Here is a 24,655-nt window from a genome sequence, read left to right as displayed (position 1 = left end):
CCTAATTCCTAGTCCATACCCAGTACCCCACCTGCCGTGGCAAAATTCCCACCGAGCGAAACCAAAGTATACATGATCCTTGACGTTAATTTGAAGAACCGGATTCTTTTTGCGACCTCACCACACCCAGCGTCCACATCTCGTTTGCAGCAGGCTTCCCTCTAGCTTTCTTCATCTCACCCTCACCCTGGACCATGCAGCACAGATCATGATAGCATATTTCGAGCATCCTTCCCCTTAACATCTGAGGACGCCCAGACAATCACAGATTCAGGCGCAACATCGATTTCTTTCGCGATCAAGCTCGTCCAAAATTCCAATGAGTTTCCCTAGCTCTTTGGCGGCGCAGGAGGAGACATTGTACATTGCACAGCAACCTTTAGGACAGCCAGGGACCGGGTGGGGACAGCACCCTTCACAAGGGTCCTTCCAGGCGCTGTAGCTTTGCGTGAAGCGTGTTACAACTGTCATAGCATTCGTGACGAGCTCTTGCCGAATCAATTCTCGGTTGCCACCGGAATCTCCGCCATCATCGCAGAACCCCTGTGCATGAATAAGCTGTTGGCCTGGTTGGCCAGAGGCAGTATAACCTCTGTCCGTGAGGATGTCGGCAAACACCCCAAGGAGACCAATGAGGATGCATAGTATGTGGATGATAGAAGCCATGTTGTCGAATAGATAACCTTAACTCGAGTGGTTCTGAATTTCGCGATTCTGAGAAATATGCTGTGACCGGAGTGACACATCAAGAGGAAAACAGCAATCCCCTTGATATGTGTAAGCACAGAAGCGGGCGGGAGGGGGCAATCATTTCATCTGGCCAGCTCATGAGAGTGGTCGTCCAACCAATCCTTCCAGGAAACCTCGCTGTGGCTCTGCCCAACGACCTCTGCGAGGCAGACACGGCTCAAGGCAGAGCATCTACACACTGGGGTCGATGGCCAAGGGGCAGGGGAGGGGCAAAGAAAATTTGGTTGCCTTGCCTAGCATGAAGAAGGGAAGGGATTGGTTTCTCGTTGAGACAGCAACAGCCATCGATGTACGTGATCACTTGACTGGAGCAAAACAACCGTCCCATTGGTTTGGCGCGTGGCCAAGCAATCAGTGAGTTGGTCATCTAAGCTTGCGGTGCTGCCTGAGGCTTAGACTTTCGCGATGTCATTGGAAGGCGCTATGTAAGGCCACTGCCGAAGTCGGTCCCAGTTGCCAAAGATTGAGAAGTCATCAAAAATAATCCTTGCTCCATGTCTCCTTGGCCTTTATAAGAGGGCGCCAGTTTCGTGTTCAACTTGGCATTCCAGGCCGCAGACGTCTTAATAACCAGGCAACGAAACGCCACAATATTATTTGCCACAGGGGATGTGGGAGCCCAGGCCGAAGGCCCTATTCTCTTGCACCACAAGGTCGGAGGCAACGAACGTGGTCCCTTCGCGACAACTTGTAAGTTTATGGCTTGCATTAGAACAAGGTTAAGAGCCTTTCAGTCTCGTATATTAAAACCCTCACCATCTCTCGCCGCGTCCCTTCAAGGACTCAGTATCAGATGTACTCACGTACACACGAGACTCTGGTCCGAGCACCACAATGTTTTGGTCACAGGAATGAGCCGTGCTCGTTCTTGTCACCGAGGAAGCCAAGATATTGCCCGACTTGTTTGAAGGAAGTTCGCCAGCGTGGTCACCCTCTAGTCGGGCATTTGAACGGTTGTCTCAACGATCGTCGATTTTTGCCTGTGCCCCCGGCTTTTGGGTTACTAGATATTGTATTCGGAGGGGCGTTACTGATAGCTTAATCCACAATACCTCGAAGGGGCAGGCGAACTGGTAAGTAAGTCTATGGAATTTAAGGACCACACTCCAGCGGCATATATTTCTCGTTTCAGAACGCCGAAATATATAGCCAGAAAGAATCGTATGATGGTGATAATAGAGGTGCGAAGCTTCTACAAGTTTAATATAGGTACTGGAGAAATTCTTTCTTGAAGCTGAGCCCAAGTCGCTAGGACAGTAATGTGCTAGCACTACATTTTTTGGTCGAACACGCCGGGTGGCGATGCATTCAGCTATGCTGAGACATTGATATTAAGCAAGTACCCACACAACAAACGCTTTGACAGGAGCACTTGCGCGAGAAACAGGGCCTTTCATTCTGTCGAGTTACGTCAGGCTTTTCCTAGGCAAAATGCCATTTGTTGAAATAGCAAATTAACCTATCTTCCAGATTGTTCGATAGACAAAATATGAGAGAAGGGTAATACCAAAGTGGGCAACGGTCATTTCCCCAGGGCTAGCTTGTTACTCTCTTTGCTACTTCTTTTGTAGATGTGCTTGCGTTTCAAGGGACAACGAGATTTTGGAGATGAGGCTGTGTGACGGACGGTTTCCATTTAGTGTTGATACCTTGGTGATGTACCGTTGTCCTCTTTGTACAAAATTAGCGTTATGCCTGAACACGAAGCTACGCACGATCTCCGGGGTTCTTCTTATCGCAAATCCTTCCTGTTTTAGCAAATTCTTGTATAGTACTAAAGGGTGAGCCCAGAGATGGCTATTGTATATTTTGCAAGACCGGCCTCGGAGCAACAAACTCTCCGTTGTCCTGGCTTTGATCTTGCTTTGGTCAGGTTTCCTCTGTTGTGTCTCACTACATTCACAAGCCAACGGTTACCACAGAGGAACGCAGAGAGGTCAACGAGGCTCGTGCACAAGGTAAGCATGTCCCGAAGACGACGAAGAACCAACATGGTACTATTCAATAATGTCCTGTAATGGTTACAGTTGCTTCCTTCACCTTCTACCTGTTGTGAAATCCTCCCTTAAGTTCTGGTACCGTACCTAGATAATGTCTTAGTGCCATGGGAAAGGAATACGACCGGAAAACCCCATCCCCTCCTGGTGAAGAGACGACCCGTCGTCAGCATCTACGGCTAGGTGTAACTGCCCCCGATCTTGGAACTGCTAAAGCATTTATACGGTTCTTCTCAGCCGTAGGCAAATCCTCGGCTTGATAAGCTAGCATAATGCGATATCGCTACGTAGGGCAACGTAGCATGGGACCGGCAGAAACATCGTCTCAAAAACAAGAAATCTCTTCGTGATAAGAATCATGCTACCAGTCAGACTTTGAAGTGCCAGATGGATGCTGGACAGAGCAGAATTTTGCGAGGAGTCAACTTGAAAGCTGCGCAGTTGTTGGGCGCTGGCCTGAGGCTGCGTCCTGCTGCAACCATTTTGCCTGTTTCGAGAGCGCAGCTCACGGAATCCGTTTGAAGGACTACAGAAATTCAAGTTAGAAACAACACATGTAAGGACAAATATCATTTTTGCAAGGACTCACCATCAACTTTTCATCTGTATTGGCCCGAAAGTGCTGCACCTGCCGAACCACAAGTCTCTTCTCGACACTTGATCCTTCTTTGACCAATCCCGCCTACTCCAAATTTGGTTCCGTCCGGCAAGCCTTTGGCCCATTGCAGTACTTCGTTATGCTAGGGGATGACCTTACTAATCAATAGTGTGAAAAGGCTCAACATCGGAATCACAACCACTCCCAGAACTCTGCAGCTGTGATTGTACCCGACAACAATGTTTCTGGAGTATTTCAATAGCGATATCACCGACTCTGAACCAGCCCACCCTAGACAACCCCCATGTGCTGGATCCATCATCTGATCACGATACATACGATCTCTTGTCATTATGTCTGGGCTTATTTGGGCTCGCCTCGCTTCTCCCTCGCGACATCTCTCAAGTTCTCTCTCCTCTTCATATGTCCAGAAGTCGAGTTTATCCAAGAGATGGCGGGCTCCCAGCGCCTCTGGATACGTGTGCCAAGCTCTAATATTCTGCTTGATTCCAAAAATGGAAGATTAATGGTCGGCATGCCAGCATGCCGATGTTTGCTCGAAAGAGTTTTGGAATTAGGCTGAGCCTTACTGTGTATGCCGAGAGCTGAGGTTCAAACCCTGCCGAAGCTCCTTTTTTGAATGTTTGATGTTTCAGACTCTACCAGAGTCAATGGTATCTCCAACAATCTGTTGCAGGTACGTCTTTAACCTTCCAGCAATGTCTCCGTGACGATGTCCGGCCGCCTTCTTGTTGAAAAGTGTTTTCGCACCGGAGGATCAACATCAGGCTGAGAGAACTTGGCACGCGTCTCCATTGGGGGCTAGCCGTGGACGAGGCGTGTCTTTACGAACTCCAGTCTGCCTGCAGGTCAGGCCTGTCGGAAGAGAAATATGGTACGCCATGCATGGATGCTCGAAGAGTCAAATTCCCTTCTCTTCGCCCGGTGCCGCCGCCCTTCAGCTGAAGTTTGGGGAAATTCTGTCCAGTTTTTAATCTCATTTGTATGAATGTGCGTACAATGGCAACCACTCTCGCCCCTTCTCGAGTTTCGACAGCTTTGCGTACACCCTCCTTTACAACAACAATCACTCAGCCGGCGGAGCTGAGAGTTCGTCAGATTGACACGATTTGCGGATATGCTTCTACAGCAGGTGTCAGTGAGTCACATTCATCCTTCTTTCTGCCCGTCAATGTGAGCTGTCCTGACCGCGTCACAGCCTATAGCCTGTACTGTCCGGACAACGTGCCTTGTGTCACAGACACAGACACATACCCTGCCCTTGCCTACTGCTCTTACCCTGGAGCCCTCCCTATAAGCACGGCAATTGCGTATGGGTATTGGCCAGATTATGATTGCGCTATTACACCCTTAGCAGGGTATATGTGTTGGTAAGTGGTTCCACATTCGATAGGAGTGGTAAAACTTCTAATATATCATTTACTCACAGTGGAGATGTCCTGCCCAATCCTGGTTACTACTACTGGGACTCCGGGGCCACCATCGGGGCGGCTTGCATGCCAGCCGGCGTCACCAGCATGACCGCCGTGAAGGCGTTAGGCGTGGCGACATCGAATCTGGCTTCCTCAATTGAACAAGTTCCAACCACGACCCAGCCGCCGCAGTCCGCTCCCGTTGAGAGCGATGGCCTCTCCACCACGGCGAAGATAGGAACAGTGGTGGGCACCATAATTGGTTTCTTCTCCCTGGTAGCAACCATCGTCATCGGCATCATTGGTTGTAAGAAGAGGAGGGACAATACTACGTGGACTCAAGCTGCCAAAAGCACAAAGATCATCGGGTGTTGCAATAGCTCCCGTACCGGAGATGACCACTCCAGGAATTCTCACGGTGAATACGGCCCCGGAGACAACTACCACTATGACCGAGTGCCCGGACGTCAATCGTATCCCTTGAAAGGCTATACCTACCGACCGTAATCACATTGCGTGGACGATCGCTCACTCGGCGCGTCCCCGTCAGGACTTTACGTCATTCAAGGGTCAACCCGGGCAGACCTTTCAGCATATCTTTAAAGATTCTGGCCGTTATATCTACTATAGCTTTTCTATTGCCAAACACCCTGCTTCAGAGCGGCTCCGACGCGGCAAGACACATCGAGCAGACGAAGGGCGGCCCTATTTCCCGCTTTGACCGCTGCAGGAAGACGCTTATGGAGGGGATTTACAATGGATGCTTACAGACACTCGACGGCCACGGCAGTTTAGATTCACCACTCCCAAAAATGATATCCTACTGCCACCGCGGTGAGCGCATAGCCCGTTGGACAGCAAGTAGTTGTTTGTTGAAAAGAGGTCGCATTAACAGACATCTTTATCGGTGACAACTTCGCCAACGGAAAGTACTGCGCGGGGAGAGGTTCTGCTGCGTTCTTTCCCGCCCTGAAGAACTCCGTCTCATGGTCCATCAGGGTCAGGGATCGGTGGTTAATGCGAGACCAGCCGACCAGGTGCCTGCACGACAACATAACCACCTTCAATGCCCGATCTTGGACGGTGCGGGAGTTTTTGCAACTCTGTACGGTAACCTGTTCCCATCGGACATGTATATTTGCGGCAGGATCTCCTTGTACTCTATAGCGTTTTTAAAATGTGTTGCTTTGGCGCCCTGGACTCAAGGTCACCATCCACCGTGTGGTAAAACTCGCGAAGTGTTTAGGAAGAAAGTAAATGGCGTTAAGACAGTGAAGCTAGACGTGCCACTAAGGGAAGTTATTCATCGGTGGAGTAGCGCTAAAGGTAGCGCTCGATTGCTCTCTTGTTGGATTCGTAGCGTGGCTGGCCAACTGATTAAACCAACCGACATACGTAGTTGCCGCTGCCGTTGCAGAGGTCACACTTGCCGACGTCGTGTCCATAGTAGGAGCGTCCAGATCATCCTCCCTTGTAATCTCCAGAGTATAAGGTTTGGCCTCGAAAAACGTCTCTTCACCAGCGTGCATCGCCCCAGCCCGAATTCGAGCTGATCGACGTGCCCGAGAGTAATCCCGTTTTCAGCACGTACTTGAGCCGTGGCCCGTAGTCGGCTTCAACTGCTCGGGCAGTGAGTGCGAGCCGGGCTCAGTCCCCCTTCGTCCCGGCAACTTCAATCTGTTCAAACGCCACACCCTCGGTCTTTTCCACAAGCCCACGGCCGTCCAAGGTCATGTGTAACACGACCTCCTCACCGAACAACGCACCCATTTCCTCGACGGGCCTTCCGCGCGTTTCGGGGATGAAGAAATACACAACTATTTCGCAGACGAGGCAGAGGGTCATGTAGATCAGGTACATTCGCCAGGTTCTACACACACCAAGATAGGGTGGGTTAGCAAGATGCCAAGTCGAATGATGATAGATGCCCCTCCTTCTCGTACCCAGTATACTTACATGTTTCGAAAAGCCACCGGACCCGGCGTGGAAAAGGTGATGAACCCGACGAAATACGCGAACATGCTCAACCCGATGCCCTTTGCTCGAATCGTGGTGGGGAATATCTCGGAGCACCAGACGAAAGACGGGGCGTCGATGAATTGGAACAGGATAATGAAGAGGTAAATGCAGGCAACGGCAGCGGTATTCCCGGCCTGGTTTGTCTTTCCTAGATATTGCCGCTGGAGCAGAGCTTCGATGAGGAGATTAACGGCCAGGGCTGGAAAGCCGATCACTGAATGGGAAGACGAGTTAGTCTGCCAAATGGTAGCGGCCACGGTCCTAGAATGCAGGAGTGTGGGCAGTAAGGTGACGAGTACTCACGGAACAGGCGCCTCCGTCCGAACTTGTCCATGGTGAAACAGGCCACGAACGCAGCTATGGTTCCAACGACGGAATAAATAGCTATATATCAGAGACTGTCAGTGCCCTGTCAATGATATCACTTTTATCTCCGTCCCGAGCTCGAATACAACTCACCATAAACGAGCAATGGCATGACACCTTTGAGCCCCAACGTCCCAAAGATGAGGACCAAATAGTTTGCAATACCATTGACCTGTGCGTCAACGAGGTCAGCTCAATGGCAACATTGTGCGAATGAAGCAGAGCAATTTACCCCAGTTGCTTGGGACGCAAACCTAACATCAGGTTAGTGTCTGTTGGGTAATGCCGTTCACTCTAAAATCCAAACGGCCGGACCGAACAACTTACATGATGAAGAGCACGAGGAACGAGCGTTTTCGCCAAGTTGGCTTCGTGAACATGCGGACATATCCTAATTTCTCCTCCTTATCCTTCTCCACCTGTGCACGAATCTGCATGAATTCCGCTTGCGCAGCTGAATTTTCCGGGTCATCAACATCGCGATGCAGACGCTGGATGACTTCAAGAGCCACTTCATGACGCCCAATCCAGCACAGGTACCGAGGAGACTCTTATGCTAATGCGTGAGCACATGGCATGGGGCGCAGAAGCGGTGTAGAAGGACCAATACTCACCAGGCACGAAATATATCCCAACAAGGAGACCTAGTGGGCCTACGCAGGAAAGCGCAAGGGGCAGGCGCCATTGCAAGGTCGCGTTCTTCGCGAAATAGGTTGCCACCGAAACCCAGGCGACACTGGAACCTGTTAGCGGCATATGGTAAATAGGAGAATGAGACGTACGCGACATATCCAAGACCAAATCCCATAACTGTCATGCCGGACATGAGTCCACGGCAGTGTGGTGGGGACACTTCAGTGAGATACAACGGGACCAGGCATATCAACATGCCGAGCCCAAACCCATGTAGGATTCGGATTGTGATGAGCATTGCCAGGTATGGAGACCCAGACGTCCAGCCAGCACCAATCAAAGAGAACAAGGCAGACGCTGCGAGGGCCTTTTTGCGGCCGATCCAGTCGGCTAGCCAGCCTTGGGAGAGAGAACCAAAGGCAGCTCCGGCCGCGAATAGGGCATTGACAGCGCCCAGGATGCTGGAAGGTCCGTTGGTCAGACAGCGAGACAGATGGGGGCCAATCGCGCTCACTTTGCTGTGTACTTGCTCGTCGCTATTACGTCTATCAGCATTTTCAGAAGTTGTCAAAAATCACGCTAGGACACTCACGATCGAGGTTGAAGTCCTTGTAGAAGCCAGGTTGGCCGATACTGGTTATAAACGCTCCGAAGCCATATCCGTAACCAAAAGTGCCAATGGAGACGATCATGCCGATGACGATATTGTACAGAGTAAGCCTCGCCATGTTGCGCCACAAAAAGTTTGATTAGAGGAGGTGAGCTCGGAGCTCGGTGTGCATTTCTGTCACGGTATGAGTTCTCACTGCTCTAGTCTTATATCTCTTGGACGCTTGAAGTAAGCGTACAATAGCCGGGCCACCGAGGCAGCTCCAGCCAATTCAGCTAGAGTCCCGTCGATATTTCGCCCTTCTAAGAGAGACGATAAGATGCAGGGAATTCAGCATCGAATAAGCTGCCCCATGGGGAAGCTGGAGTGCCATTCGGGCGTGGAAGCTGGGGTCGAGAAGCTCAACCGGGTTGGAGAGCGGTCGGAGTGGGATCTATACGGACTGCTGCGGATTTGGCAACGGGGAGAATTGCTATTTCGTTGCATTTCTGGCCGCCCAATGTTGGCGACGCATTTGGGAGGGACCAGATTCTGACAAAATACAGTGGCGTTGGCCAAGTATTTTAGCGGTCGCTTAGCAGCGGCTCTTCGCCCTATTGGCAATAACCCCCGAGCGAGGCTGGCCCAGCCCTCCTTCGATATAATAGGCGCCTTTGGATCGAGACAGAAATGGCCCAGACACCGTGCCATGTTTACTGGAACAGATATCCCCATTTAGAGGAGAACTCAGCACCCATGGCCCATGCCTCTGGATCCCACGTTGCGCGGTGGACCTCCTGTCGGAGAATCAGACTGGCCATTCCAAACAGGTCTCGCACGAACTCGTTTAGATCAATCAGGCCACCTAGCAAGATCATGTTGTCCCGTAGTCGAGGAAAGGGGAACCGGTCAATCCAGCGCTGATGAGGCATGGCTAGCTGCAGGGGTGATGGCCGGAGCGAATCTGGAAGAGCCAGATACTCTAGAGGCGACTTTGCTTCCTCCCAACAGTCGCTGCAACTCGTGCCTTGCATTTCGCCGTGCTGGCCCAGGGTGGAATAGATGGCCCAGGCCGGCCAAGAAAGGAAATGGTGGTCTGTGGTCATTCCGTAGAGAGCATTTCGCATCAAAGAAGGATTTGTTAGAGACAGGGTCGCACGCACAACCTCGAGTGTGTTCGCTTGACGCGACGGGTCCGATATTGGTGGCGTGTCTGCAACTTCCTTTGCAACGGTGCCTGTCTGCCACGAAGGGCCAGTCGGCCTATGGCGAGGAGTTGTAGCAGGGATGATACCACCGTCGCTGACGGTTTCGGTCACCTTATTCACTCGGACCAGCTGGCGGTTTCCTGGTGGCCTGGTCATCAACAATTTGTTCAGAGACCCGTGTGCCACCTTTCGCAATGGATGTGGGGCTAGTGGCCAAAGAGAAATGGAGAGGGGACAGAGATGCAACGACCTACTTCTCGCTCGCTGCGCCAGTCTATCTTGTATCCGCTTCCTCTCTCTGGCATCCTCGACGCCGAACCAGTTATCGAGGCTCGCATCAATCCTGGGCCTCCCTCTTTTCCGCCGCTCAGCCATAACTGATGTGATTGACCTTTGACTCGGTCCTGCAGTTCTGATATTTCTTCGGTGACAGGGTTATCGGATCTTGACAAGAAGCAATCCCCAAATGTTGTTAATTCGGGTTAACGTTTGCGCGTTTGCTAATGAGACAGAGCGGCGGGACTAAGTTCTGAGAAATTCACAAGCGGAAAGAGGGAAGCTCCTATTGCCGAGGGCTGGGCAGTTCACCCCTCAGCTTTCCGGGAAGGCATACAATTTCTCGGTTTGCGGTTGGGTGAGTACTGCCCCCTATTGAATAGCTTTGAGGGGCTTCTATCTAGGTCGAAGTCGATGATCCCTCTTCCTGATGCAGATTGGAATGATTAATATGGCAATAGAGGGTCAGACAGACTTCAAGGCCGCTCATGTGGGCCACAAGATGATGAGGTTAAGATCGAGGTCCACGGGTATTTGAGACCGGCCTCTATACGTTCTGAGATTGCGTTAGCCATCATGAGGTGAAGTCTGCATGGGTCGGCCTGTGCTTCTGAGAAGTCGTCAAGCCGTCTTAGGCTAGGTCGGCGTACAGTACGACTCTCTCTGCCGTTGTATCGACATGGCCTGAGTCTCGACCCGCATCCTATGCCGCGCTCACCAGACCGAGCCAGGCCGGCTATTCTTTCTTGGTCCGATTGGTCACGGTAGCCGGTTTGCAGTACATTCCGGCGGTCCGAAAGACTGGACATAGTTCCAGTCCTGTGCCAGTCTGGTGGTGGAGGACACCCCAGTTCCTAAATTCTGACAAAATTATGGACCCACGTTTTCGAGACTGATCGGCCTCCAGATAGCAAGAAAAGACTTGGAGATGTCGAGATCAATTGGCATACCTTCCCTCGAGCACATGGCCTGCTGAATAGTGAAAATGCCCAGAAATTATGCCCAATGGAATCTCAATGGGTCGACATAATAGCTCGTTACCCCGTATACTCCGTACACCGCTTCCCAACACCAGAGAAGGGGACGATAGACTTGGATGGTGAATTTGGTGACCTTGTGCTTGACCCGGCGGCTCTGAACAGCCTGTGCTCAAGGGTGGCAATGAGCGTACGAAGACAATCCTGGCGAAGTCGACGAGGTCCAACAGCTTTTGGTGTTCCGATCATGGGCAAGTCCATGGCCTGATCTGTTCTCATGTGCTGTAGACACGTTGCCACCTTGTTGATGATTCGCGATGCTTGTCGCAACAGGTGATTGGTTCATTGAAAACAATTCGCACGCTTCGTCCCAAAATGCATGGCATAGGTCTCCTAGCTGATAATCCAGAGGCAGGAATTTCTGCGCCACGCCTTTCACGTAGCTCCATGAATCCTTTTCTGGGACCACATTTGAGTGTCGCAGCTTTGCAACAAAGCTTGACACCCGAGGACCTTGCCGCGCAGCAAGTCCGCCAACTACTGTCACCCATAAGAGGAATTCGGGATGCGTCTGCCAGTATTGACCAATTGCACATTCGTCCAAGGTTTCTAAGAGGAGTTTCGTGACCCCTTCGTGGAAACGACCAATGACCGGCAATGTCCAACCGAGTTCGGCCATCTTCCAGTCCCAGCGAGTCAGCGTTGCAATCACGGCAAATCTCAGACAGTGATCTCATGCCTTGGAACAGTTGCAACGCAACAAAAAGGCCAGATCAAGAACATGAACTCGACAGGGGCTAAGGACTTACAAAAACAATCGCAGAAAGACGGGCAACTTCAAACAAATAATCTCCTTCGGGTCCAAGTTGCAGAGCATTGTGCTGTAAGGAGCGACGAGTATGAAGCATGAGAATGAGATCTGGGCTTCTGTGGGGGTCACGTAGGGAAAGCGAGTATGTCTCCAGAAGGATCCGAACTTGACAAATAATTTGACACAGCTGAGGGCCACCGAGGATGTCTTGCAAAAACACAAATCCATCTCCGCGGGCTGCAAACCGACTCTTTGCTACGTCGTCCCAAGTCTCTTGCAATGAAGCGACGAGGTATGGCGTTGAATAAAGAGGTGAAAATACCGGTTTGGTAAGACTCATCAAAGAATGAAAGGTGTCGACCCTAAATCGGTGAACCGCTGGCCAGGGGGGAGACCTCACACTTATCTGCATTGATATTATGTTGCTCAGGCCGTGTATTGCAAGGTTCTCTAGACCTCCTTTTTGGCTAACGAGCATCCTCAACGCATACAAATGGGTTCGTTCAAATTCCATACTGGAATAGAATTCGTTGTCTCTATACACAGGAGCGGTAATCGCGGATGCTTCAGAGAACGGACAAAACCATGAATTGCCAGAACGGTTATCGTCCAGAGGACTTCATCTGACGCAATACCCCCCTGGTCCTGCACGGCTCTTCGAAGATGTCCCAGCGCTTCTTGTTTTGATTGAGGTTGGAGCATCTCATTACGAGGTGTTCTGCAACCGAAGTAAGACCTGTAACATCCGCCTGCGTATATGGTGGCAAAATGACAGTGCGGAGCTGATAGCGAGGTGCGGACGGCGGCTTCTCGAATCTTTGTGATTGCAGCATCGTGCGTGGCCAAAGCAAATGCCGGCAACTGATGAATCAATGCTTCAACACCATCTCAACCCACGACTGTTCCAAGGCTCAAACCTCGTCCCTACCGTCATCGAAGGCTCTCTGGAAATCGTGAGAGATTTCCAGGCCCGCCGCAAAGGTTGAGTGGACCCCAGCGGGTTGTGTCAAGTATCGTCCTAGGGGAAGGATGTATGTCGAAGCCAGTAGCGAAGGGATCAGTCCCCAGGAGAGCAGCACTCCTCGTCATATTCCATGGGGTGTGGGCCTCCAGTGTTGAAAGCTGTCGGCCAGATGCAGATGAGATACTACTCAGTACAGAACTGGTTTCATTGCGCAATCTCTTGCGGTGCAAGCTCCGGAGCTCTCTATTCTTCCTGTGCGAAGCAAGTGCGGTGTGTTGATGTCGACGCGAAGACTGAAGCCGCCTATCTGACTCATTGTTCTGGCCACCGTTGACCCAAGGTAAGGATGTTAATTCAATTGTCGGTGGTGGAGACATTTGCGATGATATTAGCAGATCAAGGGAGGATCGATGCTCTGGGCGAAAGTTTGGTTGTGCAACGGTTTGAAGATTTGAACAGGCAAACAAGGCAAAAGAGACGCGGGTTTGTCCGCTTTGTGCTTTTTGCTCTTCACGCGCTATGCGCCACAGTCGACGGCCTTTACAAGTGGGTCGAAGATCGAAGCTCGAAGATCGAAGCTTGACATGCAACTTCGATACCAGGCAGGTGACTTGAGATTGTATATTCTTACTATATATTAACCGGCTTGTGGTGGCCTCCGTCCAGGTGAACCAGTCAGCACATCATATCAGGGGCGCTGTTGACTTCCTTACAGGATGCCGATGCAGATGTCACCCTTGACTTTGGCAATAACCCGGATGTCCACCTCAAGGGCCAGTCGCACATGCACCTTCAAGCTTCCTCCCATATTCTCAATGTCCTTCTTGGAGAACCCTTTGGGGATATAGTCCGGGGTGTTGTCTACAACATTACCCTCGCCAGGCTTTGCGACTTCGCCCGAGTTGCGACCTCCAGGGGCACTGTCGAAGCTGTCATTCCTAGGTTGAGGATGGTCAGAACAGACGCGCTCAAAGAAGTAAAAGGCATTTTGAACTCACATGTCCTTGGTTTCGCCCGACATTGCTCCTGTCTCCTCTCCTTGGTCTGGCTGGTTTCTCTTCTCGGATTTTCCCAGAGGATACGACTCGTCGGGGGGGAGTCGAGCTATCAGGTTGGCGTCCGGGTTGGATTCTTCACGCTATCAGCAGTTCGACTTCTGCTCAGTATTGTTGGCAGATGGAACAATGCTTCTTGGGACTGCAGGTCCGGCTTGCAACTCGCTCTTGGATGATGAAGAGATGTTGTGACCTGTCTCTCGATGTGGCCGACCGGATTTCTATTTGGTGTCGTGGTCACCCGGATATCCGATAGTGCTACCGTGCTTGAAATTATTGTCCAGCGCCGCTTCCGGTTCTCGGTCCTTCCCAAGTCAGCAACGACATTCCCACTCTGGGAAATTGACAGGTTCAAGGATCCATACGGTGAAGTCGGGGCTTGAAGAGAACTTGTTAGAGGTTGGCAGTCTCCACGAGAGGAGCTGGAGGTTTGGTGGTCAGGTAGGAGAGAATTATCGTCATCAAAGATGTCCGGGTCTTGCGGAGCAGTGTCGACAGTCGGTGATATAGGGTTGTCGGGGTTCATGTCGTTCCTCGCATCAGCACTGAGTGTCTAGACATGCTAGCGCCGTGAACTATCGGATGGCAGGACCGGCGGGATAAAGCAGCTCTGGTGGCTCTTGCCAACTCTAGTGGCTTGCTATCGTCGATGTGATGCGTTAGTCCTGACTTGCTTGGTCGGTAGCCGCTGCCGAAGAGGTGTCTCATTGGATATTTGATGCAGGAACCAAGTTTCGAGTGTTCAGGTGTCGACAGGCGAGCTCCACCTGTGACCTGTCAGAGCTCTGGCAGCTCCTGACACCAGGGCAGAAGAAAACAAGGAAACACTAGGAAAAGGCCACCAGGGACCCAGCAGGGGACCTTGCGCTCGCTTGCAACAAGGCGGAGAAGCTGGCAGGTCACCATTACGTCAAAAGGACAGACGAGCAACACCGTCTCCGCCACAAGGCTGCAGGTCAAAGACACCAACCACCGCCACACACATCTTGACAAGATCGACCGTCAAACCCCCCGCTTCCGGCGTGCCAGCACAACCCCCTCTGCCGATCAAGCGGTGTATCACCCGCCTTCAGATTGCCAGTCCCCTGACCTACTTAGGTACCCGCATCTCATTCGACTTGGATTGTTGGTTAACCTTTCTGCGACGAGCAACAATGGTCCTCTCTTTGATTACTCTGGCAGCCACAGTGCCTCTGATCGCAACGTCCACGATCCAGCTGCAGGAGCAGAGTCAACGCAAACAGGAAGAGAGCGAGCTCGAGCTCAAGACGGAAAAATGCCACCTCAGTGGACGAGCGACCAAACGAATGAGTGCCAAGCGTCAAGAACAATTTCAGGACATGAGAGTTGTCTTGGATGATGGCTATCTTTTTCTGGAACCTAGAGCTGCGTCCCGAAAGCACCCCTTCACTGGCTATCTTCTGCCATATCCGGACAAATCATACGACGGCATCGTCAGCACCATCAATGCCGAAAACATGCTCAATTGGATCTTCGTCAACAAAGACACGTACCGTCTGCAGCATGGGATCCGTGCTGAGGCTCAACCGCAGTGGACTGGCCCTGTGACCTTGGTGTCTGGCCAGGCGTTGAATGAGTGGAGGATAGCTTTCAATAGCTGGGAGGGATTTGTGGCGGTCGAGGAGGACGACGAGAGGTGGGCCATATATTTCGACAAAGACGACAATGGCCTGGCAGCCAAGGTTGAGGGAAAAGCCGTGGTTGAAATTGAATTGGTCCGGACTCCGCTGGAGGAAGAAGCAAGGAGTGATGAAGATCCTGACTGAATCACACGCCTTGGTGGAGGTTCAGGTCAAAATGGGACAAGACTCTGATTTAGATTTCGCTTCTCTTTCTAGGTCAACTTTTGCCGAAACATACAGTAGGAGATATTTGGCGAGTCTGGTTATGTACCTTAGGCTGGTGAGGCTTGCAGATCCGGCGGATCTCCGCTCCGGGGGGCTGGCATGAAGCTGGTCTTTGAGGTCAACTAGGCCGCCCATTGGCCAATCCGTTTATGCAGTGGAAGGGCCTGTCATCGAAGCCAGTTGGCCCTGAACGAAGCTAGATCAGAGGCTTCTGAGGACTGAACAAGTCAATCAAGTTGTGCGGAGTAAATAGAGTCTTTTTTCGCTCTGATACAACTGTTTGGCAGCGAAGGTTGTTGCCCGACAGAAATACGTGGCGAGCGTCTATAGCCTGCTTGCCTGGCCCACAGATGAGATGGGAAAAGGCGAAGCATCCGTCGCGCGTCAGCAAGGTAGTCGAGCACGATGATGTCTTCCCAACCGCGCACGTAGCACCAAGGCAGACAGGGACATAGCTACCGGTGATGCCGGTACATAGTATTGCTAGCTTGCCAACACGTTCCCTCTTCTCTACCATTTCCGCTGCCTCGGTGAATCTGCCCCGTGCAGATCACCTCCCTTCCCCACTGACATGTACCATCTTCATCCTCCTTGTGGGCCTCGTCGTCGTCGTCATCGTCAAACAATGCCACATCGTTGTCGGGCAGCACATGCGGGGAGGTTATGCTGAGCACGAGAACATGATCTATCCCTCGATCGAAACACCACCATCATATGACAGAACCGAACAACGACACCAATATTACCATGGACTAGGAGCTGGAATGGGCCAGTCCACGTCGCGACCGAAAAAGCAGCAGCCCGAGGAGGAGGAAGGATGGGGCCTTTTCCACCACAGCTCGGACACAATCTCTGCTCCTAAGGGGGCGGGGCCACAGCAGCTGCAGCAGGGGCATGAAAACTTGGCTCCCAGCGACTCCGTCCGGCAGAACACAGATGACGACGCTCCTGGGGCAGGCGAGACGCAGCATTCTCTTCTGGCTCAAGTCGAAAGTACAGCTCTGGAAGACGAACACGACATTGATCCCAGCGCGTCGCCTGTGTCCGATTCCGTGTGGGGTGAACAGAGCGACAGAAGCGAGCGCGCTGATGAGGAAGCAGACTGTGAAAACGCTGAGACCAGTCCGCAGAGTGAGATCCCAGATCCTCAGCCCGACAGCGCCAGAAAAGAGAACGGGAACGTCGAGACATCAGAGCCACGCGACGAGATCGAGCAAGAAGATACCGATGATTATGGGACAGATCACACGCAGGAAGACCCCATAGCGCTAGACACAAAGCCGAGCCTCCAAGCCAACGACAGAGGACCTGGAGTGCACCACCCTTCCAGGCGCACACCATATACCTGGTTCGACATGATCATTGATCTCGACCATCCCGAACCCCTCGGGCCTGCAGGATACTTCCCTGGCCCTTCAACGATGCCTGACTTACCGCCTCTGGGTCCACGGACCAGCGTTCAAGTGTTATAGTCCACTGGCGAGAGGGGGACGCATGCTTGCCTGCACAATTTCCCCGATTACCATTTACAAGCGATGGCTGCGCGACGAACAAGTGGCCTCTGATTGGATGAGTCATTTTCAGGTGACCAGGTCTCAGTGAACGGGGACTCGTCGCAATACGGTGTGATGATTTTCAAACATGCTATTTTCAAGATCGTTCGCTATATCATCATCAACATCATCATCAGCATCTCGTTCATAAGCAGACATGTCACCCGACTTTCGGGCGCGCATCAATTCGGAAGGAAGCGGGAAGTTCTAGGCTGTCCCCGTGGCTGAAATCATGGATTTGACCCTCACCTGGTCCCATGGTGATCCCGTTCTGTCTTCCTCTCCACGAGTCGCCCGGTTCCTGGAATTTATTCCACCAACCCATCCTGAACATCTCGCTCTGCCAGACGCCACTCTTCTCCCATTCGTCGTCTGACCAGTATTCGGAACCCGGAGGGACCATGCCAGATTTCGGGTCCACGATGCGGGAACCTGCCAGCAAGCTCGCCACGGCAGCGATGCTGCCGACGGGCTTGGGCAGAACATTGCGCATATCAATCGTGATGAAGACCACGAGCGCACAGATCAACAATGCCCCGACAACACCCACTAGTAGATGCGTGGAGAGAGGCGACTGCACGAGACGGAAATGACGGGGATTGATGTAAGACGCCTGCAGAGGATTGACCACGGTCTCCGTCGCGTTGGTGGATAGAGTAGAGAAATCTGCGCGGAGGAAGCTGTTGACGACTTGAGCCATGTACTGGCGATACAAGTGCGTGTAGGATGCGATCAATGTGCTCTCGTCCAACAGCTCGTTCGTCGGGGTTCCATCCTTGCCATAAACCATGGCGTTAAAAGTGTCGTCAAGCTTGTCGGCTGTCGAGGAGATGTTCAAGACCTGCAGCGCGGGAAATCCAGTATAGAATCTGGAAAAGTTGACTGCCGAGTTTGGGTGCACCACCGGATCAGTAGAGATTGAGAAATCAGGAAGATTGAAGGTCACGTTCGCTTGTACCCGTTCGAGATATTGCGTGCACAAGACCGGTATAAAGTGGTCAATTTTGTTGTCGGTGACATGACCGTAGTACAAGGCAAGCGTAGGGCAAGTGTCAAGAAAACCCAAGACCAAATTCGAACTAAAATACCCGGGAGCATTCACTGGGACCTCCATAGAGCTGAAGAGCCATGTATTTCCTTCACTGATAGAACCGGTGTTTCCACAGAGATCCGGCGTGCTGATATTGGAAGAGAGCTGACCGTTTGAAATGGCGGTATTCATGATTCGATCCTCGGGGACAACATTGCACGCTACCGCCCCTCGGACCGCGGGCGTGTCGACGGAAAGAGCTCCACCTTGGCGAAGCAGCTGGTCTGCATCATCGCCAACAAGACTAAGCTGGGGCACCGCAAGCTCGGAATAGGTCCACTGGGGATATGACATGTTACCTTCAATGACGAGGAGTGGGACGTTCGTGGAAGTATCGGCCAACGTGGTGGTGTTGAACCAGTCCAAAGCATTCGCCTGAACGGCTATGCCTTGCGTGGTTGCCTGGGTCGTGAATAGGCCCGATACAATAATGGTCAGAAGCGGAGCAAGAACGGCCGAGACAGATGCTGCGGTCAAGGCAAACCGGCTGTGTCTAAGACCGTTGTAGGTGGCGTGTAGAGAGATGTGCCTCAGTGGGTACCAAAGCATCGAAGATTTTGCTTCACAATCAGCCTTTGCTAGGGCGTGGAAAGACTCGGTGAACTCTATCTCAAAGTCCATGATGTTGAAGAGTGTTGCGAGCAGGAGAAAGATCAAAACTGGCACATACAACCATGAATATCTTGTTGCGCTATCGTCATTCACCGTCCCGAGGCCGTCATGTGCTCGTGATTGAGACAGAAGGGTTTCCAGAGCGATTATCGCAGCGATCGACGCCAGGATAGTGAGCGACATGCCAATCCTTCGCAGAATGAAAGGTCGAGTCCATTTGATGTTCTGAGGAACCAAGATACCGCGGTCCGGCGATCCATGTAAACCTGACTGGACCTGGGTGAACATTCGAATCGAGAAGGTTCGGGCTCCGTCTTCGTAACCAGTGGCGGTCATGAACCTGTGCGGAGCGAGAGTCTCGCGAAGCTCACTCAAGCTCTGGTGGCCAGTACCTCGAAGACGGGCCTCTAGCGCTGGGCTCCGGGCGAGAATGGCAGCAACTGCAGCTATGGAGTCGACACTCCTTGGCACTACGCCTCTTGGGCGAACAAACAAGATGACGACAATGAGCAGGATCATCACTGCGGCGACAGCTTGCATGATCCTGATTGGAATCTGCCTGGCGATGAGACGGTTCTCGTCTTTTGAGATTGTCCCGTCTATGACCGGCGCTGCATTTTTGGAGCTGTCAGAAAGCAAATAAAGGTTCGCGAGCTGCGCCGCAATTTGTCCGTATATTCTGTTAGCAGTGGAATTAAGATAAGTAGTATCAAGGAGATCCTCGGCCTTGAAATTGACTGTATCCTGCTGCATCATGGTCGTAAAGACATCCAACGCCACGTCGTATGACGTCGAAGTAGAAATTGCAGAGGCTTGCTGCGTGGTTGCCAGAACTCCATCAGCAATGTCAACGGCGCTGAGATTATTGAGGCGACGTGGTTTTCCGGTCAAATTGACGGATTTGACGTTTCCCTGTGTGTCGAGCGTGACCATTGCCGACTGAACGGAGTAGGATGGAACGCAGACGATGTTGGACGAGTTCAGCATAGTGTTGTTGTCCTGACTGAAGCCCTCTGAATATGTAGCCGCAATCATGTACCGATACCTTGTAGGATCATCTATTGCGAGGTTTGAGCAGGTCACATTCTGGAATGATGCTCGATAGCCAAATTGGTGAGTAGTGTCATTTTGCATGTAGAACCAATTGGGGGCATCAAGGTATGCGTTGAATATTTGGCAGCCTGGAAGTGTCACCGAAGTGTTGTAGTATGCGGCTATCGGAGCGGTGGAAAGTTCGTCAAAAGCCGTGGTGTGCTTGAGTACCCCAGATTCGCAACTGAGATTGGCGTTGAAAACATCGACCGCGGCAGAATATGTTAGACTGCCGTTAACGAATCCGTCGCCGGGGTAAAAACTTTGAACAGCATACTGATCAGTCGTACCAACAGGGAGACTGATATTATAGGCCTTGTGGCCGTAGGCGACATATGCAGCCCTCGAGTCCACCGATTCTGCGTCGTGAAAGCGCGTACCGTCAAATGTATTATTTATTGCCATTGAGGTGGGCACTCCGTTCTTCCGGACCGACTGGAGGCTGAACATACCAGTACTCAAGACAGTTATGACTTTGATGAGGAGGAAGACAACGATGCTGGATGAGACGGCGAAGTGGCCGCGTCGCACAGATTTCCAGAACGACGAGACTTGGAGCGGCGTAACATAATCCAGAAGAAGACTGTGCTCTGCTCGTTGAGGGCCTTTGGCCATTTCCGCCCATGGCTGGATTGACTTTGCAGCATAGTCAACCTGACGCCAGAGAACAGTGACAACCACAAACACAGCTGTTGGCCCGTAAGTCCACAGATAATGGTCGCTGTCGCTACTCGTAGCGATTCCATGGTTATTTTGCGAGACAGTGTAAACTACTTGCAGAGCAGCAATGACAGCAGCGGAAAAGAGAGCAAAGGCAATCAGTATCCAACGCCTCAAGAATAACGGATCCCATCGTGTATTTGTCCGACGCCCCAACTCTCTAGGCCCTGAAATGTTCGGAGAGATGAGCAGGGCAGAACTTTGAGAGGGCTCAGCCGTCGTCAATTCCGGTGCATTTCGGGGATGCTGTAGCTCGATTTCAGTAATAGCGTCATGGGGTCTTGGACCGCCAAAGTCGAGACGCGAATAGCCTTTAGGTCGAAAGTTATCCATTATGAACGTGTTCAGGGACGCGGGAAAGCCAGAGTAGTTGGACAGGGAAACGGCCCACCTGTGGTGCTATCGTACACGGGTCGATGCCATGGACTGTTCTGGAACTAAAAGAGTGCTCAGATTTGGACAGAAACGAAGGACTTGCGAAGAGCGCAAGCGTGAGAGGGTGAAACGGTTGCTCAACAGTAGAGATCTAGGGAGAGACATGGTTGCGCGTGGGCCGACTGATAAGGTACAAAGTGCTCCCTACCCATACCGAGTACAAGTTTCGCAGATGGCTCAGTGGTTAAGGCAGAGAACGATACTGGCTGCATCAAGGTTGGACGGATTTCTTTTCGGCCCCGTGCTGCCACATGAAACAAAGCTCGGGCGCCGTTTCTTTTCACATTGCGGCTCAGATCATCAAGCCTAGAGGGGGCCAAAAGCCCCGGGCCATGACGGGTCCGGACAGGGATGAGATGAACAGCCATAAAATTCCTTTGTCTGACTGAGTCATATCATCTCAAATTCTGCTTGTGTCAGCTGAGCAAGGTATTATATCCAGTCGTCTGACAAAAACTTCCAGCTTCCCGCTTCCCCCTTCTCATTTCCTGCACTGGTGGCACCACTCTTGCACCACTCAAACCACTCTATTAAATAGGCAGCTGCGTTGGCAGCTTCAACCACCACCGCTAGCATCGATCTGCTCTTCCCGAAACTGTCTTGCTCACAATCAACCTTGTTGGACGATTTAACAGTACTGTTTCGCATCAGTAAATGGTATACAAACCGAGTTTTTCTTGCCCTCTTCTGTGGGTATTTGTAGGTGAAAAAGAGCATTGGCACAAGCTCGGTTGCTTGGGCAGTGGCCACTCCATCTCTCTCGCTCATTGCAACAATGCAACTTTGGCTCGGATTGATTCTTAATGGCGAATGTTCATTATGGACCACGGCTCGAAACCCGATAGACCCTTTTTGCTCCAGGTTTCGCTAACAAGTTGATTATTAGACAACTGGCAAAGCCCCCCGAGATGGGCCGAGATCCCCCTGCGCCCCAATTTCTGGACAAAATTTCTCAGACGCTTTGCCATATTATTCCCTGCCCAGAATCAGCATGCCTTATTGCTTACAGACAATTAAAACTGCACTCGGTATGCCCGCGAGAGCAAGATGGAAGCATATGGGCGAGAGGCCCAAAAGACTTGGCTTTCCCCTTGACACTTACGTCGAACGATTCAACCACATATCAGGTAGCACTGAACTTTGTCTCTAATAGGGGTGGCGTGAATTGAGACCACGAGTATTATTCTTCGTTGGTGGATGGTATCACTCGATCCTTTTCCCCTAGCTATAGTCCAAAAGATTCCGTTTCATGCAGGATTGAAGCGGTCTCATTGTGGTCATATTGAAGCAAGAAATCTGGGAGAAATCTCCCGCTGCAATCGGCCTGATTTCATCGGCTGGATTATTTCAAGATGAATATTTTTCGCGCGAACCTGCTGATACCAAAGGTCATAATTCGGTACAAGTTGGGATTGTCCCTCCAGTTGCTACCTCAATTTGCATCGTATCAAACCAGCTAGAGCTACACGAGCATGGGGGGAACGATCTTGAGTTCGACCATCTCAGCGATCACCTGTTTGATGGCTTCCTTAGTACTCACGAAGCCGTGCCATCCCAATTTGCGATTGCGATCCATGCTGAGAACTCGACCCCATCCGCCAAGAAGCTCGCCGTCGATGAGTCCAAATGTATCCATGGCTTTCTCTCCGAAGGGAGTATACTTGAGTCCATGCTTCACTTTCAATTCCTCCCATGCCCTCAACACCTCGGGCTTTTTGCTCCACTCAAGAAAACTAAACGACGCTTTCACAAGCCCTGGTCCACCAAACCCTCGAGGCGGAACAGGATGAGGCATGGTGATGGTTGCATATGCATCTGCGTTGGGTGCTGGTCGACCTGCAGATGTTTGGTACCAGTTAGCAAGCGTTGGCCAGAACTTTCCCCATGCAAAGGCACTGTCATCACACTGGTTGAGCGCCTGATTACCGGCCTCGGGTGTCAAAAGTGCCCATTCAGCATGGTATGCAATCAAGGTGGACATCGACTGCTGCTTGACGACGTCCCACGCTGCCACATCTCCTGGAAACTCCAGGGGAAGTCCCAGATGAGCCTGAACAGCCGCATAAATTGACAGGGGCCACAGTATGTTCATGGCTGCACTTTCAACGGCGCCAAGAATAAAGCATGGACGAGTAACCACCCAGCTGGAGTTGGTGTTTTGGCAAAACTCCGCTAATAGATCTTCCTGTGGGAAGTAAAAGTTTCCCTGACTTCCATGGCGAGCATCTTCTTCTTCCATCGGTATCGGTGTTGGTCCAATGTGCAAGCCATAGTACTTTGCACCGGTCTGGAGCAAGATACGCTTTGGAGCTATGTTCGCCAAGGGTAGGGCACCCAAAAAGTTGGACAACAAGGCCACGTTCTGCTTGGTTGTTTCTTCAACATCACTCCACAAGTTTTGGCCTTCAAGGGGAGGTGGCTGAACGTATGAGGCAAAATACACATAATCTCTAATTTGTCAGCGAGATCGGCTTGATATGGAAAGACTTACGCTTCAACTCCATTGTCTCTCAGGGTCTGGCCAATTTGTTCTGGGTTGCTCTCCAAGAAATCTATTGCGATATGCTTGACATTGGGGGCGGTCTGGCCCGATGGCGGACGACGTGACAGAGCATAAATCTTCTTCCATCTCTCCGGAGCCTCAGTCAGCACCTTGGTCATTGCCGAACCGGAGATGCCATTTGCCCCAGTCACAATGATCCGCAATTTCTTCCCTTCGTAATCTGGGAAGGTCGGAAGACCATGGAATATCCCCTTGGAGACGACGGTTTGCGACATGTTCAACGCTGTAAGGCATCCTTACGAGGAATGAAGAGATGGGAGAGACACCCAGATTTATATGCCACATGCGCCTTTCCAATACTGATTCATATATGGTAATCACAGCAACTCAAATATCTTTGCCAGATGCTGTAAGCAGGGTTTCGTTGGGCGCCACGGTCTCTTGGGTAACTGAGCATCATGAGTAGAGCATGGTACGATGCAGCCATCGCCAAACGGTGTTATGCTCCTGTGCGTCTGTAACCGATCTCTCAATGAGGAAATAACCATCTCCTATCACGGGGATTGCTGTCGACCCCTTCCCACTTGATGCTTCCGGCAGCCATGAGGACTAGAGCTATACGAGGTATCACGAAGCTTGACATTGCTTGGTCTGTTGGTTCAAATCAACTACCGTTACTAAGCACATCTTTGACACCACCCGCTACTGTTTGGGAAAACGTGTCGGTGTGGCTTCTGTGACATTTGATAATTGGATGCAGCAACTGCCTGATCAAGTAGCCGTCCCGACTGCTCACATTGAAGGTGGTGCCTCGTCGCATTGGCAAGCAATTAATACTGGACACCTTGTACGACGGGGCGTTCGGGTGGCCAAATAGATGCTCGTCTAATAGCGGCCGTTGGACCACTCGAAACAAGACGTCCCAATTCCAAAGGTGGTCGATCAACAGGATCGCATCGGTGAGTGACCACTGCATAGAGCCCGGCGGACCTCGAGGCTTTTTCTTTCTACTATTCAAACGCAGTGGGAACCCAATAGCAGCCTAGCGCAACCCTTTACACACAAGTCTATTTAATTTTGGCTGTAGCTGGGATTTCGAAATGATG

At 51.5% G+C, this 24,655-nt stretch overlaps 9 protein-coding genes across 9 annotated transcripts; 3 read left to right on the top strand and 6 right to left on the bottom strand.

Annotated features, from left to right (window-relative positions):
* Positions 1-4,365: 4,365 nt before the first annotated feature.
* Z519_09562 (uncharacterized protein) lies at positions 4,366-5,285 on the top strand (the record flags this gene model as incomplete). The annotated part of the gene is made up of 3 exons (XM_016767284.1): positions 4,366-4,504; positions 4,565-4,736; positions 4,796-5,285. The coding sequence occupies 3 exons, from the start codon at positions 4,366-4,368 to the stop codon at positions 5,283-5,285; spliced, it is 801 nt and encodes a 266-aa protein (XP_016616800.1).
* A 1,140-nt stretch (positions 5,286-6,425) lies between these two features.
* Z519_09561 (uncharacterized protein) lies at positions 6,426-8,524 on the bottom strand (the record flags this gene model as incomplete). The annotated part of the gene is made up of 9 exons (XM_016767283.1): positions 6,426-6,648; positions 6,735-7,011; positions 7,101-7,181; positions 7,257-7,335; positions 7,396-7,417; positions 7,491-7,713; positions 7,778-7,899; positions 7,946-8,321; positions 8,389-8,524. 9 exons carry the CDS (start codon positions 8,522-8,524, stop codon positions 6,426-6,428), a joined length of 1,539 nt encoding a protein of 512 aa, XP_016616799.1.
* A 574-nt stretch (positions 8,525-9,098) lies between these two features.
* On the bottom strand, positions 9,099-9,968 carry Z519_09560 (uncharacterized protein; the record flags this gene model as incomplete). Its single annotated transcript, XM_016767282.1, has 1 exon — positions 9,099-9,968. The coding sequence occupies one exon, from the start codon at positions 9,966-9,968 to the stop codon at positions 9,099-9,101; it is 870 nt and encodes a 289-aa protein (XP_016616798.1).
* Positions 9,969-11,018: 1,050 nt separating this feature from the next.
* Positions 11,019-11,525, bottom strand: Z519_09559 (uncharacterized protein; the record flags this gene model as incomplete). Its single annotated transcript, XM_016767281.1, has 1 exon — positions 11,019-11,525. One exon carries the CDS (start codon positions 11,523-11,525, stop codon positions 11,019-11,021), a length of 507 nt encoding a protein of 168 aa, XP_016616797.1.
* Positions 11,526-13,330: 1,805 nt separating this feature from the next.
* On the bottom strand, positions 13,331-13,642 carry Z519_09558 (uncharacterized protein; the record flags this gene model as incomplete). Its single annotated transcript, XM_016767280.1, has 2 exons — positions 13,331-13,559; positions 13,620-13,642. The coding sequence occupies 2 exons, from the start codon at positions 13,640-13,642 to the stop codon at positions 13,331-13,333; spliced, it is 252 nt and encodes an 83-aa protein (XP_016616796.1).
* Positions 13,643-14,830: 1,188 nt separating this feature from the next.
* Positions 14,831-15,463, top strand: Z519_09557 (uncharacterized protein; the record flags this gene model as incomplete). The annotated part of the gene is made up of 1 exon (XM_016767279.1): positions 14,831-15,463. One exon carries the CDS (start codon positions 14,831-14,833, stop codon positions 15,461-15,463), a length of 633 nt encoding a protein of 210 aa, XP_016616795.1.
* A 761-nt stretch (positions 15,464-16,224) lies between these two features.
* Z519_09556 (uncharacterized protein) lies at positions 16,225-17,016 on the top strand (the record flags this gene model as incomplete). Its single annotated transcript, XM_016767278.1, has 1 exon — positions 16,225-17,016. The coding sequence occupies one exon, from the start codon at positions 16,225-16,227 to the stop codon at positions 17,014-17,016; it is 792 nt and encodes a 263-aa protein (XP_016616794.1).
* Positions 17,017-17,257: 241 nt separating this feature from the next.
* Positions 17,258-20,944, bottom strand: Z519_09555 (uncharacterized protein; the record flags this gene model as incomplete). Its single annotated transcript, XM_016767277.1, has 1 exon — positions 17,258-20,944. The coding sequence occupies one exon, from the start codon at positions 20,942-20,944 to the stop codon at positions 17,258-17,260; it is 3,687 nt and encodes a 1,228-aa protein (XP_016616793.1).
* Positions 20,945-22,508: 1,564 nt separating this feature from the next.
* Positions 22,509-23,824, bottom strand: Z519_09554 (uncharacterized protein; the record flags this gene model as incomplete). The annotated part of the gene is made up of 2 exons (XM_016767276.1): positions 22,509-23,496; positions 23,538-23,824. 2 exons carry the CDS (start codon positions 23,822-23,824, stop codon positions 22,509-22,511), a joined length of 1,275 nt encoding a protein of 424 aa, XP_016616792.1.
* Positions 23,825-24,655: the final 831 nt, after the last annotated feature.

Source organism: Cladophialophora bantiana, assembly GCF_000835475.1.
Source record: "Cladophialophora bantiana CBS 173.52 unplaced genomic scaffold supercont1.15, whole genome shotgun sequence".
Taxonomy (NCBI): Eukaryota; Fungi; Ascomycota; class Eurotiomycetes; order Chaetothyriales; family Herpotrichiellaceae; genus Cladophialophora; species Cladophialophora bantiana.
Note: the sequence above shows the minus strand (reverse complement) of the source record. Positions and strands in the feature narration are given on the sequence as shown.